At 41.2% G+C, this 17,725-nt stretch overlaps 1 protein-coding gene across 1 annotated transcript; it reads left to right on the top strand.

Annotated features, from left to right (window-relative positions):
• The first annotated feature begins 821 nt into the window (after nt 1-821).
• Nucleotides 822-15,923, top strand: snrpb2 (small nuclear ribonucleoprotein polypeptide B2). Its single transcript, XM_056280621.1, has 7 exons — nt 822-841; nt 2,825-2,896; nt 3,410-3,582; nt 7,734-7,871; nt 9,897-9,932; nt 10,718-10,806; nt 14,814-15,923. Exons 2-7 carry the CDS (start codon nt 2,833-2,835, stop codon nt 14,971-14,973), a joined length of 660 nt encoding a protein of 219 aa, XP_056136596.1. The 5' UTR covers nt 822-841; nt 2,825-2,832; the 3' UTR covers nt 14,974-15,923.
• The last annotated feature ends 1,802 nt before the right edge of the window (nt 15,924-17,725 follow it).

Genomic DNA, 17,725 nt, shown 5'->3' with positions numbered 1-17,725 from the left:
GTCCCCTGTAAACAACTTTAGAAAATCCCTATGATTATTAAGCCTTGAACCAACCTAACCAGCTACGCGATTATGACAACTGACTGAGAGCAAGACATATTTGAAAAAAAGACGAAGTTACAGGACTGTGTACTTTACGCGATGAACTTCTCATCCCATAACGCATTGCGAATCATGCAGCAATCACTTTCCCCTTGCGTTCAACCGGTTTCACTCAACTTTCCAATCGTGTGCATTTTGTCTTTGACGCTTTCTTGTGTGTATTGTGATTTGTCTCCTCATCATCTCTAAAAAAAAAAACCCCACATCGTGTCTGACAAAGAAAAAAAAGGTGGAGCGGGTCATTTGTCGATTTCGGATTGGTTTACATCTCCATGGTAACAGCAACATCTCTGCTTAGTGAACTCGCTTTAGGATTGTGAGTAGTGTAGTGCTTCAAGAATTCGGGAACGAAACACAATTTCTTAAAAACTAAATAGAGATCAGACAGACTTGTGGCTTCTATATGAGCATATACAATCGTTTCACAACTCTGAAGCTCATCGTAAGTCTATTTCGTACGGTTAATACATTATGGCTAATAATCAAATTCCCTATGACGACGATGAACACGATTGTCGGGCCTTGCCAATATCAAAGACGGGTCTGACACGAGATGTCAGTGTTAATTGGCAAGGCAAATTTTGCGGATTGTGTTCCGAATGTGAAAACCCATTTTCTTAACTAATCCGTTAATGATAGGCTCCGGAACTGTAGGTGGCAACAGAGGGTTTTTCTTCGAGCGCGAACCGGAACAAGGGATCCCACACATCCTGTTCTAAGGCAAGTGTGTGAGTAGTAGGTGAGTCGTTATCTCTGTCCAGTTTTGCTGTTAATTTTATTTTATTTCACCAATTATAGTTCCACTTAATGTCGCATAGATAATGTGAATGAGTAGTGTGTAGTATTCTGAAGCTAACTTAATTAAATCCTAAGGCAACTTTTTGTAGGTATGAGTCGTGCTGCTAGCAGCTAACTTTAGCTTGGCTAATGGTATGAATGAACGCAGCCAGATATTGAACTTAAGCGACCAAACTTGATGTTGTTTTTGAAACAGTGAAACCTTTCACTCGACATACCGATATTTAACACCAAAAGAACAAATTTCCTGTGTGAAGTTCAAGTACTGTTGAGCATTGATTGGATAAAACCGGTATGCAACTAAAATCCATTAAACAGACAACAGTCGAAGATAGACAAATATTTTAAACAGTGTTTTTTTTTCTTTCATATCTGTGGTGTGACAAAATTAGCTTCCATATGTCAAATGAAGATCGTTTAGGTCAGCTTTAGCCTAAATTAATAAAGCATAAATGTTGACTACCATGGAGTCTAGAGCCTTGTCATTTTGCCCCCCCCCCCCCCGCCTGCCTATGGAACTCTCTCCCACAAGAAATTCGCAACATTGACTCTCTTTCAGCCTTAAAATCCCATCTCAAAACGCACCTTTTCAAACTAGCATGTTCAGTATGATCCACGCTTCACTGAGTTTTTTGCAGATGATGATTTTATACTTATCTGTTGTATTTTTATTGTCTACCCTGCTTTGTTTTGATTGTATGCTGTTTGATACAGTGCTGCTTGTTTTTTAACTGTTCTGTAAGGTGTCCTAGAGTGATTTGAAAGGTGCCCACGAATAAAATGTATTATTATTGTTAATATAAAAACTTCATCTTATGGATTAATTTATTCCCAATACAATACAATTTACAGGTTTATAATGATATTCATTTGGGTATGGGAAATAGCAAGAGTAGGGTGCACGTTGAGGAGAGCCTGGAGAGGTGGAGGTATGCACTGGAGAGAAGAGGAATGAAAAGTCAGTAGGAGCAAGATGGAATACATATGTGTAAATGAGAGGGAGTCCAGCGGAATGGTGAGGATGCAAGGAGTAGAGGTGATGAAGGCGTATGAGTTTAAATACTTGGGGTCAACTTTTCAAAGTAACAGGGAGTGCAGAAGAGAGGTGAAGAAGAGAGTGCAGGCAGGGTGTAGTGGGTGGAGAAGAGTGTCAGGAGTGATTTGCGACAGAAGGGTACTGGCAAGATTGAAAAGGAAGGTTTACAAGCTGGTAGTGAGACCAGCTATGTTGTATGGTTTGGAGACAGTGGCACTGACCGAAAAAAAAGAGGCAGAGCTGGAGGTGGCAGAGTTGAAGATAATAAGATGTTCATTAGGAGTGACAAAGAAGGAAGGGATTAGGAACAAAGTATATTAAAGGGACAGCTCAGGTTTAACTGTTTGGAGACAAAGCAAGAGAGGCGAAATTGAGATGGTTTGGACACGTGTGGAGGAGAGATGCTGGGTATGTTGGGGGGAGGATGCTGAATATGGAGCTGCCAGGGAAGAGGATGGCTAAAGAGGAGGTTTATGGATGTGGTGAGGGAGGACATGCAGCTGGCTGGCGTGACAGGAAGATGCAGAGAACAGGAAGAGATGGAAATGGATGATCCGCTGTGGCGACCCCTAACAGAAGCAGCAGAAAGTAGTAGTCATAGATTTGAGTGTGGGAAATGGCACAATTGGTCAACATTTTTAATGTTTTGGGTTTTTTTTGTCCATGCATTCATATGTTGTGTTCTTTTAGCGCTATCTTGGATAACTTGATAATTTCACAAAAAGTTTTGTATGTTGCCATGCTGGTGATGTTGTCTCTCACTGACACCTAGATGAGATGGTGAACCATGAGTTATACTAAAAAATCGGTTTGTCTTCCTAAAAAATATGATGTAAACAATTTATGTTAGCAGATTAAAAAGTCATGTTCCATTGTTTGTTTTCCCAGATTTCATAATGGATATCCGCCCAAACCACACCATATACATAAACAACTTAAACGACAAAATCAAGAAAGAAGGTAAGCATCGGCATTCATTTTACTTGGGTTTGACCAAGCCAATGTGATGTGGTTTATCATGAGGCTCAAATCAATACATGAATTGTGCTGGAAAATCATGCAAATTAACTTTTTTCCCCTTTTTTCTTTCAAATTGGCTTATGACAACACTGCCCGTTGTTAGCTTATTTGTTTCCTTTGTTGCTATCAACTAAGAAAAGTAGTAAAAAGTTGCAATAGGTGATTACCTAAACTGTTTGTTGGCTTATAGTGTAACATTTGTGAGTTGAAGATCAGTTTTATTGGTTAGGTGAGTTTGCACATAGAAGCTTTTATCAGATAGCATCTCAAAGGATTTTGACTTTGTAGTTTGCTCACATAGAGGTTATATTGCCACAACATCAATAAAAGCAACATATAAACATATTAGTGAGCACTTTAGATTGAGTAAAAGATTATGGTAATGAACATGTTCTCAAAGTTTGCTTCCTGACTTTATTCATGTGTATTTGTTTTTTATTCAATCCCCTCCAGAACTGAAGCGTTCGCTCTATGCCCTGTTCTCTCAGTTTGGTCAAGTCGTCGAAATCATCGCCATGAAAACCACCAAGATGAGGGGGCAGGCATTTGTTGTGTTCAAAGAGCTAGCTGCTGCAACTAATGCACTACGACAACTTCAAGGCTTCCCTTTCTACAACAAACCCATGGTAGGCTCCCCCCCTTCTGCCGTTGGTCACATGTAGGGCTGTCACGATATTAGATTTTCACTACACGTTAATCATGGCCAAAAGAATTCACGATAATTATATTATCGTGATATTTATAGAAAATTTGATTTTTTTTTAATCAAAGTCATCTTTGAATTTGTCTTTTGTGTGAATTACATTTAAAACACGAGTGTAGGGTGGTGGAGAGAGAGTCCGTAACCATAACTGTACAAAAGCGTACAAAAAGAGCAGTTACACTTTATGGATATTGAAAAGGCAACCAGATGAACTGATAAAGTAAAGATCCACAAGGCCCAACATTTCCTGTCAATAAAGTGTCAACTGAAACAAAATCACTTGCAGGGAGGAGGGGACACTGTGATTTAATGTCCACTGAACATGTCATAATTTGCGCGTGTCATTTACATAATTTACGCGGCATTAGTAGCCACATGCTGTGGTAGTAGCTAGCTAGTGTAGCGGTTTGACCAAGTTTAAACCAGTCTGAGTCAATGTCAAACCCCCCCCACAAAGGATACAGGATGCATTCAGTATACACGACCCCTGTTGTTTTTTTTAACCGCGAACAGATTTATCACAGAAAGTTGAATCATTTCATGCGGACACAACGTTTTAGAGAAATATTTCATCACTGTGTGTGTGTGTGTGTGTATATTTTAAAACTTTGTTAAAAGAAACACTCAACGGTAGGAAAAGTCCTCAACAAATAAGGAGCAAAATAATCCAGTGATTCAAGTAAATTCTTTATGAGACAATACAAGCCTGTTTCATGTCATAAGCAATCATCAGCTGTCAATAAAGTTACATGGTAAGGAGCATATCATTAACTGCCTCATCATGCACATCACATACACAATGTCCAATGGGGAAGGGAGAGGTGCTTACATTCAGAAATTCAAAAATACGTGATCACTAACGGTCCAGTAGGGGTGGGGGTGGGGGGGTTAGGTTGCATACAAGGTTAATGGTATTTGCCTATTGGCATGATTTATTTATAATTACAAAATAGGTGCTTAGGATAAGCGGTTTGGATAAAGGATAGATGGATATCAATGTCTGCAACTGCTGGCCAGTTCATTCCTGTTATTCACACATTGAATAACAGGAATGAATTGGCCGGCAGTTGCAGACATAGATACAAGCATCTATTTTGTAATTATAAATAAATCATGCCAATAGGCAAATACCATTAATCTTGTATGCAATCACTGGATTTATATATATATATATAAACTTTGTTAAAAGAAACACTCAACGGTAGGGAAAGTGCTCAACAAATAAGGAGCAAAATAATCCAATGAGTCAAGTAAATTCTTTATGAGACAGTACAAGCCTGTTTCATGCCATAAACAATCATCAGCTGTCAATAAAGTTACACAGGAAAGAACATATTAACTGCCTTGTCATGCACATCACATGCACAACGTCCAATCGGGAAGGGAGAGGTGCCTACATTCAAAAATTCAAAAAATAATTTACTTGACTCACTGGATTATATTATATATATAAATGTGTGTGTGTGTGTGTGTGTGTGTGTGTTTGTGTGTGTGTGTGTGTGTGTGTGATTTCCCAGTTATCACTATCAGTTCAATTCAGATCACGCAACAAAAATACTCACCTTTGGGTTTTCCTGGTTGTCCAACAAACAAAACTCAAAACAAGGAAGTATTCCCAACAACAGTTCAGTTTGGTTAACTCACAAACAAAAATCCACAAACCCTCCAAAGCTTTAGTCAAGAGGAAAAATGGCAAAATAGACATATGGTCACCTGGCGTTCGCTGATTCACTGTTAGTATGCTGAGTGATTACTCAGCCATTGGCGAGTCTCCAAAGTTGTTTAGCTATCGAATCCTCGATGGATTCCTTGTGATGATGAGAGGAGATGATTTTTCATGGGGACACATGCGACTATATAACAGATGTGGACTTAACAAGGCGCAAAGGCCTGGGTAGGCTGACAAAGTGGAGGTCTAACTTCTTCCTGCTCTTTACTTGCTGGTGTCAGTCGCCATACTATTTTGTGCAACTCATCATAAAGGAACGTAAGGGGCTGGTCTTTCCAAAAGCGTGTAGAGCAGAGCCATATCACTGGTTGACAGGACTGGTGGGTCTCTGGAGGTGAATAAAAACAGAATGATAGCCAGAAACCTATTTCTTATTTTTTGTAACAACATAATTTGGGGTATCGCCACCAGGGCTTGAAATTAATGATGTCCCGATGTCCCGGGGACCATAAAAAATCCTACTGGGACACAAATATATTTTGTCTGGGACAATTTCGGGACAGTGAAAAAAAATGTCAAAGTAAACTTCGAAATAGGTGTTATTTGCAAAGTCATTAATTATGAGTATCTAGACGTTACTTTGTCGTTTGAATAATTTAATAAAAACGTGTGAACGGCGAAACTACAGAAGGCTTACGTTCTTGCGGCACCTCACGATAGGGCAGTCAATTGCCTGTTCGTGCAAATCATAGAATGCATTCTACGTCATCCACTCTGCCAGTGGCTGCTGCCTGACTCGCGCCAATGCAACATTCATAGAGCCAGAGCGATAGACCATCATCAACGACAGTTAAAAGAAGAAGAAGAAAGAAATGCTGAGGTGGTTGAATAAACAGCCCCCTGATGCAAGCCCCAATACTGCCGACCGAAACGACTACCGACTCCCGAAACTCCCGAAACTAATATTCATATGTTTAATAAAAGAATAAGTATTTTAAACTTATATGGTGGACCAGAGTCCATGGTGTGATGATTAAGTGACAAAAAAGGATCAAATTATATGTATTCTGCATAATTGGGGGGCGACGACAAGAATTAAAATTTGGGACACTGATAGTTATGTCCGGGACAATACAAAGTAGAATTCGGGACAGTTGTGGGACACTGAGGAAAAAAGTTAATTTTGAGCCCTGATCGCCACACTAGATAGTTACTGTGTCATGGCGTCACAGAGGAGGGAGACAAAGTGAGAACAGAAAGAAACAGAAATGATTTAAGAGGCGCTGGATTATTTACATGATATTATTTGTGTATTATTAGCATATCAGTATTTCATTTTTAAAATATCACGGTTATCATCAATACCAGTATATCGTGACACCCCTAGTCACAAGTAATCTGACAAAGTATCATATACACTTTTATGATAGAAAGGGGGTTCTTTTGCTCTTAAGACTCCTGAACTGTACTTTCTGCTGTACGGCTCTCCAGTTTTGTTTTGTTTTTCTATCACAGAGCCCCAGAAACACGCGTGTTAAATCTCCATATGGGAAGATTATTATTGGTGATCTTGTCTTGACACTTATATAGATTTGTGTAATACACAGTAAGATAACAATCGATTGAAACCTGCAATTGGAATAACAATTGTTGATTTCTTTAAAAATTGAGCTTTCTAATATACTATTGAGAAATCAAGAGACCATCTGGGAGCTTTGCAGTTCAGACTCAATAAAGCAAAATTTGCAGTAAGTATGTAGCGTCCTTTGGCCAGTCTCCAAAACTGGGACTACTAAGTGCACTTTTAGGATGGGCTGGCCTTTTCGTAATGACTTTCATTAAGAGAGGCCAGACCTAATCTCATTGAGATTCATTTAAATTGAAATACCATGTAGCCTAGTTTCACCTCAACACGCCTCAAGCGTTTCCCATTGTGACCCTGATTCAAAGGGTTCCATGACTTTCACCCTCAATTCGCATTACTACTAGCTAGCCTCATCAACAAATGTCGCTGCGTTAGCTGTTAGTTGCCACCTTTCCTTTGTCCCCTTTATATTCTCAAGACAATCCATTATCTCTGCCCGTCTAGAAGAAAGCAAAAAGCTTATCCAGAGCTGTACCTATCCGTTTGTTCTTTAAGTGTCTAGAATAGATCAACACTTGGTTTTGGATTGGCACTTAGATCTTAACTCATTTTTATTTCTCTCTGTTTTCAAGTCTGTAGGTCTCCGTTATCTGCCCTTTTCTAATGTGTAGTAATTCCCTTCATTGGTAGTTAGTACTGTATACAGTGGAAATTGTCTATACCTGTGCTGAATGGCCTGAGCAAGTTGAGACACATTACTTTTACCTGGATGACATGGCACCAAACTGTTGGGTTTGAATCTTCTCTTTCCTCCTGGTAGCGGATTCAGTATGCGAAGACAGACTCCGAGGTCATTTCAAAAATGAAAGGCACTTATGGCGACAAGGACAAGAAAAAGGAGAAGAAGAAGAAGGCGGCTCAAGAGGCATTGGCCAACGTTGCCAAGAAACCTGCACAAGTGAGTGGTGCTTCAGAAAGTTATCAATGCCATGTGTAGATTTTATTTTATTAAACCTATTGGGAGTGTATACAGAAAGGCTGGCCCATCCAAAAACTGCTCTGTCCAATTACAGCTTTGTAGACTGACCCAAACAGACTAAAAAGTCAAGAAGTGTTGCAGCTGAATTTTAAACAGCAGCAGTAGTTATTTGCATCATAGAAGCCATATCACAGAACATGTCAAATGTGGTAGACTTTGTTGTGGAAATCAGGAATCCTTTATTTGTTATTTCATTTCATACATGAAATGAAACGAAATATTGTTTCCTAGAAGCCCACAGCAGTGCAACACAAAGACAAACACATATCCAAAAACTGCAAGAACTTCAAGAACATACTTACTAACTAACAAATATATCTAAACCAGCACATAGTATATCCAAACTAAAAAAAATTTTTTAAAAAAAATCACTGTCTAAGGGAACGAACGCCAGCCAGGATGACAGTCGGAACTGCCGGTCTGCATGGGCTAGCCGTTAACTTAGCCTACCCGGCTTCCGTGTCCTGTCAGACCGCCCTCGGTGCTTCCTCCTTGGGTGCAGCTCCAGGCAGGGCGGTGGTCCTTGGGCCCACTGGACGCAGCAGACCAGGCTCCCCCAGCCGATCCTACACCAGCTCTCCCAGCCAGACACCCTCGACACACCGCCCCGCACTCCACACGACAACACCAAAAGCACCACAGTCAACGCCAGGCGAGGCTGGCACCAGACTGCCCTCGGTGTTATTGGAACTACCGGTCTGCATGGGCTAGCAGTTAGCTTAGCCTGCACCAGTTCCGCGTCCTGTCAGAGTGCCCTCGGTGTTACCTCCTCGATCGCAGCTGGGCCCACAAGATGCAGCAGACCAAGCTCTCTCAGCTGATCCGGCGCCAGCTCTCCCAGCCATCAAACGAAGACAAAACTTAAACGCAGACATGGACAAAGACACTGTATGGACAGTACTGGGTGAGGCCGCCGCAAATGTGAATTCATGCTGCCATCTTCACACACCAGCACTGGGTGAGGCCGCTGCAAACGTGGATTCGCGCCACCATCTTCCCACACCGGAAGCAGTGTGGAATCACTTCATTATATGCAATTATACGGAGTCACTTCAATAAATCACTTCATTTAGTAAGACATGATATTTTTATGATAGAACCATGTTTACATGTGCCGTCTCATAGATGAGATTTGTGAGTATGCTGAATCCTGATGGGATTTTCCTGTGCATTTAAATGCAGCCATTCCAGCACACTGCACATACCAAAATATTTGGAGGGATGCTCAACATTAAAAAAATACAATGACAAACATGAAATTTTAAAGTAGAAAAAAACAAGAGTATAACATTTTCTAAATATTTGAAATCTCTAAAAATCTTAAGGTTGCAAGTAAACAGAATTCAGGGATGCAAGGTATTGTATACAGAGGCCAAAAAGCAAGAATTAATAATCACAAGCAAGCTGTTGCTGGTTTAAGAAAAAAAAAGTGCTGGTTTGACACAGCCACAAGCCTCAAATAATTTTCATTGTGATGTTCAGAGATACAGTGTGACATTTTGACCTGAATGCTGTCTCTATTGTTCAATGATGTGAATGACGACTACAAATCAAAACAGATATGCAGCATGGTGCCACCTCAAGCAGGCCTCCAAACACCAATAGTAACACGAAGCCGATAAGGCTCTTGTGGTTTTGAACTTTGAGATCCAGGGAGTGGAGGGAGCATGAGTTTTTTCATTCAATACCACTCTGCAACCCTGCTGATGTTCACTAGTCATTATGCTGCAGGGAAACAGAAATTATACACTTAAAGCCTTTACAATATTTTTGATTGTGTTTTTAGAGAAGTGTACATATGGCAGAATTTAAGCTTTCTATTGCCACTCAGAGTGGATATCTCAGTTTAAAAATGTCACTGAATCCATTTTTTGGTCAAGTCTATTTTATTTGTATAGCCCAATATCACAAATCATTGCTTATCTTTTGTCCTCTTTCTCACAGGGATCAAACGCACAACCTCATATTCCAGCAGTTCAGGTAAGCATGACTGAAACCACCTGGTTAGGGAATGTATTTCTTCTTATTGAATAATTTACTGAAACTGATAATGATTATGTTCTGCTTTGTGGCCTGAGTAGTCTGTGCTCCTATCTTTTAGTAGTCCCAGGGGCCCATTCTTTGTGTTTTTAGTTAGTTTGTTGATTTTACTAAATGCAAAAATTGGCAGTATAGTAGCCAATTATGTAAAGGGGGTAGTAACTGATATGTGACTTTTAAGATAACCGCTGCCATGACGGCATATGAAAAGGCTCCATGTATTGGTGAGTTGTGTCAGCAATAGAACTAAAGGAATAAGAGGCTTTCTAAGAAAACGGTTTCTCTAAGGCCTTAAGGATGTCAAGCTCAGTGACTTAAATTTACAAACTTACTTTTATGTAATAGTAGTTTTGAAAATTATCATGGATCACACTATACTAGGTATAGTTAGTAAAGTAGTTATATTTGATTAAATTTTTCTGTTTGGATTCTTTAAATTCTTGTAGGTGAAGTCAAGTTTATTGTATAGCCCAAAATCACAAGGTAGTCTTGAAGGGCTTTACAGTCTGCATTGTTGTATTGTGTTGGGTCTGCTTACAGTCGTGCAGATCGGTTTCCCACAAGGATACAATAATATCTTGCATATTTTATTCCTTTTTAATGCTTCCATGACTATGCTATTAATGTCTAGATTTTTTTAATGGCCACAATTTAATAATCCTGCCTTAAAATACTGATAAATGTTTTATCTGAGTAAAAAACAAGGATGTTTGTTGTGTTCTCAGGTGCCAGACAATCCCCCCAATTACATCCTGTTCCTTAGCAACCTCCCAGAGGAGACCAATGAGATGATGCTGTCCATGCTGTTCAACCAGTGAGTGAAGACTTAAGCTGCTTAAATTACAAACCAAGAAGTAAAATAAGTGACCAGTGTCTTTCAGGCCATTTTCACATAGAACCCTTCAGGTCACAGGACAGGCATGAATTGGCAAAGGTGGAGTTCACTATCCTGATGGGATGTAGGCGGCCATGTATTAAAGCTAGAATGCGGGACTTTTACATATAAATGAATGTCTGTGACATTCAAGTCCTTGCCAAATGAGTTCACTCAATGATTTAGCCGATCACCACCAGGTAATTCTCAGTATTTCACAGTATACCGGGGTTTTAAATCTGGTGTCTGGAGCAACATTCGCCTGCTAGCACACTGGAAGTGATGCGTTTTATGTCAACCAGACAGAGATGCGCTTCTGTGTGACGAATGCGTTCTTATGCCTCTTATTGGCTTGCCTTCAGGGCTTGCTGCCAGAAAGCTTCCGGGCTTGGATGCTATGGCGGAAAAACCTAAGTAGCATCCAAGAAAGGTTTCTGGTGCACCAGAGAAAAAAGAAACTCGGTGTTCAGTGGAAGGATTCAAGTAATAAAAAAAAAAAGAATAAAGGAAGGGATCGACAGAAAGGACAAACACTGATATCCACTGGCGTCGCTTTTCCTTGTTGGAGAGCGCTGAAACAAAGAGAAGTAATTACTCTCACTGCCAGAAGGGGGAGACAAAACTTCCGCACTGCGGGTTTAAAATTGAGTACCAACCAGCCCAGCTGCTATGTTAATACCTAACTGGGACCCCATAAACAAGTCCAATATAAATGCCAAACCAGAATCCAAAGCATCGTTACATTATTATTACTTCAATTTTTCACAGGGCAGAATTATCCAAAGTTAACAAAAAGTTCATACAAGTCCTAACCAGTTTATGTCGGTGTGAAGCAGACTTAACAATCTTTCACTTTTTTGTGGACAAACATCTATAAGCGTTTATGGAAGATTGTAGTATTACAAAGCCAATATTGGCCAGTAGTGGTACTTGTAATCATCGCCCAGTGCGATTATCATTTGGAAAAACTTGTCCCTGCTTTTAGCGAGAAGAGCGCAAATTAGATAAATAATTCCATGAAGCTTTTAAGAGTTAATTTTACCTGTGTGAGATCCTCAGGACTGAGAAATTGGAGGAGGGGTTGGCGTTAATGTTAGATGCCATCATGCAAAATGAATTTTTTTACAGCTAGGAAAATAGCATTGCAGGGGTCAAATCTAGAATTGACTAAGGGCTCTAGTTTCCGGATGGTGCAAGGCCGGCGGTAGTGGTAACGCAGAAATGGTGACAATTTCGTTGGGTGCAAAGTGGTTTTTCTCTAGCCTGGGCTCATTTTCAGGCTCGCCATGTCATTGTTTGTGCCAAAATGGGCGTGGGGGTGTAGTAGAGGGTGTGTCAGTCAAAATCAGGTGGTGCAGTGCTAGTTGGGTGTCAAATAAAACCAAATAGTACGCCTGTGTCTTCCTTTGGTCAGACCATATCTTAGTGCAGATGCAGGCATTGTGGGATAGTTTCCAGGCTTTAGGCGAAGGTGCACTAAGCATAGACTTATCCAAAATCACACACTCCACTTTTGTATATGCTATGTTGTCTTATTTCGTGAATAATTTAACTAATTAATAGTATCCTAAACCAAAACAAAGTATGTGCATGTGTATCATTGTCTTCCAACATAAAACAGTTGATGTTCGTCATTACGCATTGAAAACAACATGGTGACGGTTATATCAATATTTCAATTAACCTCATTAAACCTGAAAGAACGAACTTATTGCCTAGGCTAATTGATCCGTGATCACAACTATTTACTATTTCCTGCTGTGTTCATAGAATGCGCAGGAAAGAAAGACTGCTGAGAACGAAGACATGTTAAATGGTAGCCTGTCAATTAATCATGTTTGCGTGTTGTCTCATGTCACATTGGAATTGGTGTTAATGTCTGTTGTATGCGTACATGGTGACACTGCACGTCTCGAACAAGGACATCAGTTTCCTCCTGGGAGATTCTGCCTTAGCCGGTCTGGACTTTCGCCGTCCATTACGAAAATAGCAGTTCACCATGACGGAGTACGCTGTTTTTAAAGGGAATGAGAGGAGCTGATTTGATCGGCCGTAATTAATGATGGCCCCCACCACTCCTGCTGATATTTATTCCTTCTAATCCAGCTCTTTTACAACTGCGCCTCCATTGTGCCCAATTACTGCGAACGCAACATGTCCTGAAATTATCAAAAAAGTATTGACCACACCTTAGATTGACTTGCACCATGAACTAGTGCCTTCAGCTGCACTATGACCCAGAAAGTAGAGCCCTTGGTAACATACTGCAGTGTATTTTCATTTTTTCTGCATAGGTCTCAGACACTGAGTCAGATGGTATTTGATTGTTGATGTTTACCGTAAACCAACACATACTGATCAGTACTAAAGCTTTGACTCATCCACTGGAGCACAAACTATGAGTCATCAGGATGCTGTACCACCGAGCTGACAACTTCCCCACCGACACAGCAGCTGGGGAAGGGGAGAAATCCCACATTAAACAGGCCCTGGTTAGGGTGGTTATCCTAACTGGGCATTTGTCAAAAGCCAGGAAGATGCCCAAATAGTGCACCGGCCAATCGAAGAGAAGAGAAGGACAACAGCTGCCTAAGCGTAAACCAGTGGTGATTCCATATGTGGCGGGAGTGTTGGAAAAGTTGAGATGCATATTTTCCAAATACCGCATCTCAGTTGCTTTCAAACCCCAAAACATGGTGGGTGGCATTGAGGCTCAGTGGTTAACATTGTTGCCTCACAGCAAGAAGGTCCTGGGTTCAAACCCCAGGCCATACCAGATCCTTTCTGTGTGGAGTTTGCATGTTCTCCTCGTGTCTGTGTGGGTTTCCTCCAGGTGCTCCAGTTTCCTCCCACCATCAAAAAGACATGCATGTTAGGGTTAATATTCCTGTCTGTGCCCCTGACCAAGGCAATGGGAACAAGAACTGGAGTTGGTCCCTGGGTGCTGCAGCTGCTCACTGCTGCTATACAATAGGATGGGTTAAATGCAGAGAACAAATTCATTGTAAGAATACAATTCACTGTAAGAATCCATCGATTATCCAAACCGCCCATCCTGCTCCAAGGGCCGCGGGGACGCTGGAGCCTATCCCAGCAGTCATTGGGCGGCAGGTGGGGAGACACCCTGGACGCGCCACCAGGACATCTCAGGGCCAGCATTTCTTACCATTGTAAGAATGCAATGACAAAATAAAGTCTCTTTCTTTCTTTCTAAACACGCTGCACCAGAAATTGGTCCACCCCAAGGATTGGGTCCTCCGGCACAAACAGGTAAATATAGTGTACACTGTTAAGTGCCAGGAGGATTACTGACTTGTACATCAGGGAAACTAAACAGACGATGGCCAAGAGGATGGCACAACACAAAAGAGCTAACACGTCGGGTCAGGACTCCACAGTCTACACCCATCTACAGGCCAGTGGCCACTCTTTTAAGGATGAGGATGTGCACATCCTTGATGGGGAGGAATGCTGGTTTGAATGGGGAGTCAAAGAGGCCATAAATGTGAGCAGGGAATGACCATCCCTGAACCGGGGGGGGGGGGGGGGGGGCTAAGCGACATCTGTCACCATCTTACAATGCTGTGATTGCAACCCTTCTGCAATCCTCTGAATAGTAAACATGGCCATTGTAACTCTAGTTAGTGGTCACGGCAGTTTGCATATGAAACCAATAGTTGGTTTCGGTTGTTATGTCGCTGTATTGTTTATAAGGGTGGGGATACCTGCAGTCAGTTTAGACTGAAGAGATCACTTAGATGAGTGATGAAACGTTTCTCTCAATAAACGTTGTGTTCAGATGAACTGATTCAACCTTCTGTGATCAGATGGCATTTAATTTTGAGAACCTGAAACTTCATTTAAATTGAGTAAAACATAATTTAATTGGCTGCCGTACTGAAAAGGAAGATGTTTTACATTGTCTGTCCCTTTTTTGTCCTTTACAGATTCCCTGGTTTCAAAGAGGTGCGACTGGTCCCCGGAAAGCACGATATCGCCTTCGTGGAGTTTGAGAGCGACGCACAGGCAGGCGTGGCCAAAGATGCACTACAAGGCTTCCGAATCACAGCAACTTGCGCCATGAAAATTACCTATGCCAAGAAATAGATCTAGTGTCGGTGCACTGGACAGGGGACTCAGAGAGACTATGGGTTGGAGATGGTTTGGACTGTCAGTGTGTTTCATACTTTTTAGTTTTGTAAATGCTAGACTTTTTTCGAGGAATTTTTGTTGATGTTTCTGTATGAATGGTTGAGAAAAATCTTTGACCTTCATGTTGTTTGTTTTTTTTGGTTTTTTTTTGAGAGAATGATAAAGGACATCCACAAACTCATGGATGTCTGCAGAGATGGTTGAGCTCTGACCACGTGTTCACTTCCACTCTGGAAAAAAACAGGAAGGAAGCATCTACTTGTCACACCATACAGCTCTGTGAAACAAATCTCATGTTATTTGCTCAGATGTTTGTGCAGGTTTTTCAGGTTTAGAGCAAACCTACAGTTGATAAAGTTGATGATGCACCCGCTGAATCTTTTCTCAAAAGTTACCGACTTCTTTTATACCAAAATTCCAACATTGGCCTGATTAAGGTAATATTCAGAATAAGACATTCAAACAGATTGTTGGTTTATCACTGTCAAAGAAGATCCTAGTTAAGTAACCATATTATGATGCAAATGTCAGCTATTTCAAAATTAGTTGGGTTATTTAAAGGCTCTTTCAGACATTGTGGCATGGGGCTTTGTGCGTCTTTCCGAGTACTCTACAACATGGAAGCCACCCTACCCCATTTTAGTGAGTTAGCTGATATCTGCAGGTTAAAGACCATCTAAAGGTTAAAAATATGCCAGGTTAGTCTCAGTACTTTGTGATGTGCGCGGTGTGATTTGTGAACAAGTCAGAGGGGGGGCAGGGTGTTTCTGAAACGTTTTCATCCACGGAAATAAATCACAAACCACAGTGGGCCTGTATAGATTGTGAAGCCTGTTAGGCTATTTCTTGCAGCTGTTAAAGTAACATTTATAGAATAATTGTGTACTTTTAATAAAAAACCATTTCAGAAGTTGAACTGAACCACTACATTTGCATGAATATTTTAATCATTTTTTTTATTTAATTCAAGTAGCGCAATATTTTCACTCATTCCTTGTCCTTTCCCCATGTGGACACATAGGGAATGCGATCATACATGATAAAACAAAAGGTTAAATGCTAATTTAACATGCCAAAATCAAACCCCGCTTTCAGTAACATGGATAGTGCCACTCAGCCAGGCGTGACAAAACATTTATAAACTTAAATATTTAATAGAAAATAATCCCAAAAGGCATTAGCACAATGTGCTGTCAACATAATGAATAAACTACAGTATATTGTATTGGAGTATATATACTTGTCAGACTAAGAAAACAATCTGCTTTGATGACAGACTTGTCTTCTTTTTCTGCTTTCCTGTGGCGGAGTCATCTGCGGCGTGTCGCCCCTCTTTCACCCACATACACCTGTCAGCCAAAACATTAAAACCACCTGAGGCCACTGCCATCAGGGAGTACCATTGCCATGAAGGGGTGTACCTCGTCTGCAACAGTGTTTAGGGAGGTGGTACATGTCAAAGTAGCATCCACATGAATGCCAGGACCCAAGGTTTCCCAGCAGAACCCTGCCCGTTTGCCTTTTTCCTATAGCGCACTCTGGTGCCATCTCTTTCTCAGGTAAACGATGCACATGCACCCGGCTGGCCACATGATGTTAAAGAAAATGTGATTTATCAGACTGGCCCACCTTCTTCCATTGTTCCATGGTCCAGTTCTGATGCTCGCTTCACCATTGTAGGCACTTTCGGCAGTGGACAGGGGTCGTCATGGACACTGACTGGTCTGCAGCTACGTGGCCCCATATACGCGGCAAGCTGTGATGCACTGTGTGTTCTGATACCTGTCTTATCATAGCCAGCGTTAACTTTTTCAACAATTTGAGCTACAGTAGCTCTTCTATGGGGTCGGACCAGACAGGCTAGCCTTCTCTCCCCACATGCATCAATGAGCCTTGGGTGCCAATGACACTGTCGCTGGTTCACTGGTTGTCCTTCCTTGGACCACTTATGGTAGGTAATGACCACTGCATACCGGGATCACCCCACAAGACCTGCCGTTGTGGCGATGCTCTGACCCAGTCGTCCAAAATTTGGCCCTTCTCAAAGTCGCTCAGATCCTTACACTTGCCCATTTTTCCTGCTTCCAATACATCAAATCCAAGAACTGACTTCACTTGCTGCCTAATATATCCCACCCCTTGACAGGTGCCATTGTAATGATATAATTTTATTTACTTACCTGTCGATGGTTTTAATGTTTTGGCTGATCGGTGTAAGCTGCTCTGAATCCTTTTCATTTTTCTTTCATTTGGCTAGCTGTAGTTTTCACGCGGAAATAGACTACTGGTGCTTGGAACAGCCGTGCATGGATCAAGGCCAGCGGAACGAGGGTAATCACTAATCCTAGACATGGTGTCATCTCTTGTCCTACAAGCACGAGCTTTGACAGTGAAAGTCCATTTCTGATTTTATTTTTGTTCGCGCTATAGACACATTGCAGGGCTTTACTTAGATATATTTTAAAAGTATTCTCATTTTAGGTATTTTGTATGGTGTTTTGGTGAAGTAGGTGAAGAAGTATGGGGGGGGGGATACATTTTGGCCCCAAAGGGGATAAAAATAATTCAGCAGAGGCAGGGATATATAGACCGGGGGGGCATAGTGCAACCAGGATGTTAGTATAGCAGGGTTAACACTGCTGCAGATAACATTAATAATGCATCTGTTTGATTTAAGTGTACCAGCTCACCTATCAGAATTAACAGA

The sequence above is a fragment of the Lampris incognitus genome, chromosome 5, assembly GCF_029633865.1.
Source record: "Lampris incognitus isolate fLamInc1 chromosome 5, fLamInc1.hap2, whole genome shotgun sequence".
In the NCBI taxonomy this organism is placed as follows: Eukaryota; Metazoa; Chordata; class Actinopteri; order Lampriformes; family Lampridae; genus Lampris; species Lampris incognitus.
The sequence above is the reverse complement of the archived record's forward strand: the minus strand, read 5'-3'. Positions and strand labels throughout refer to the sequence as shown.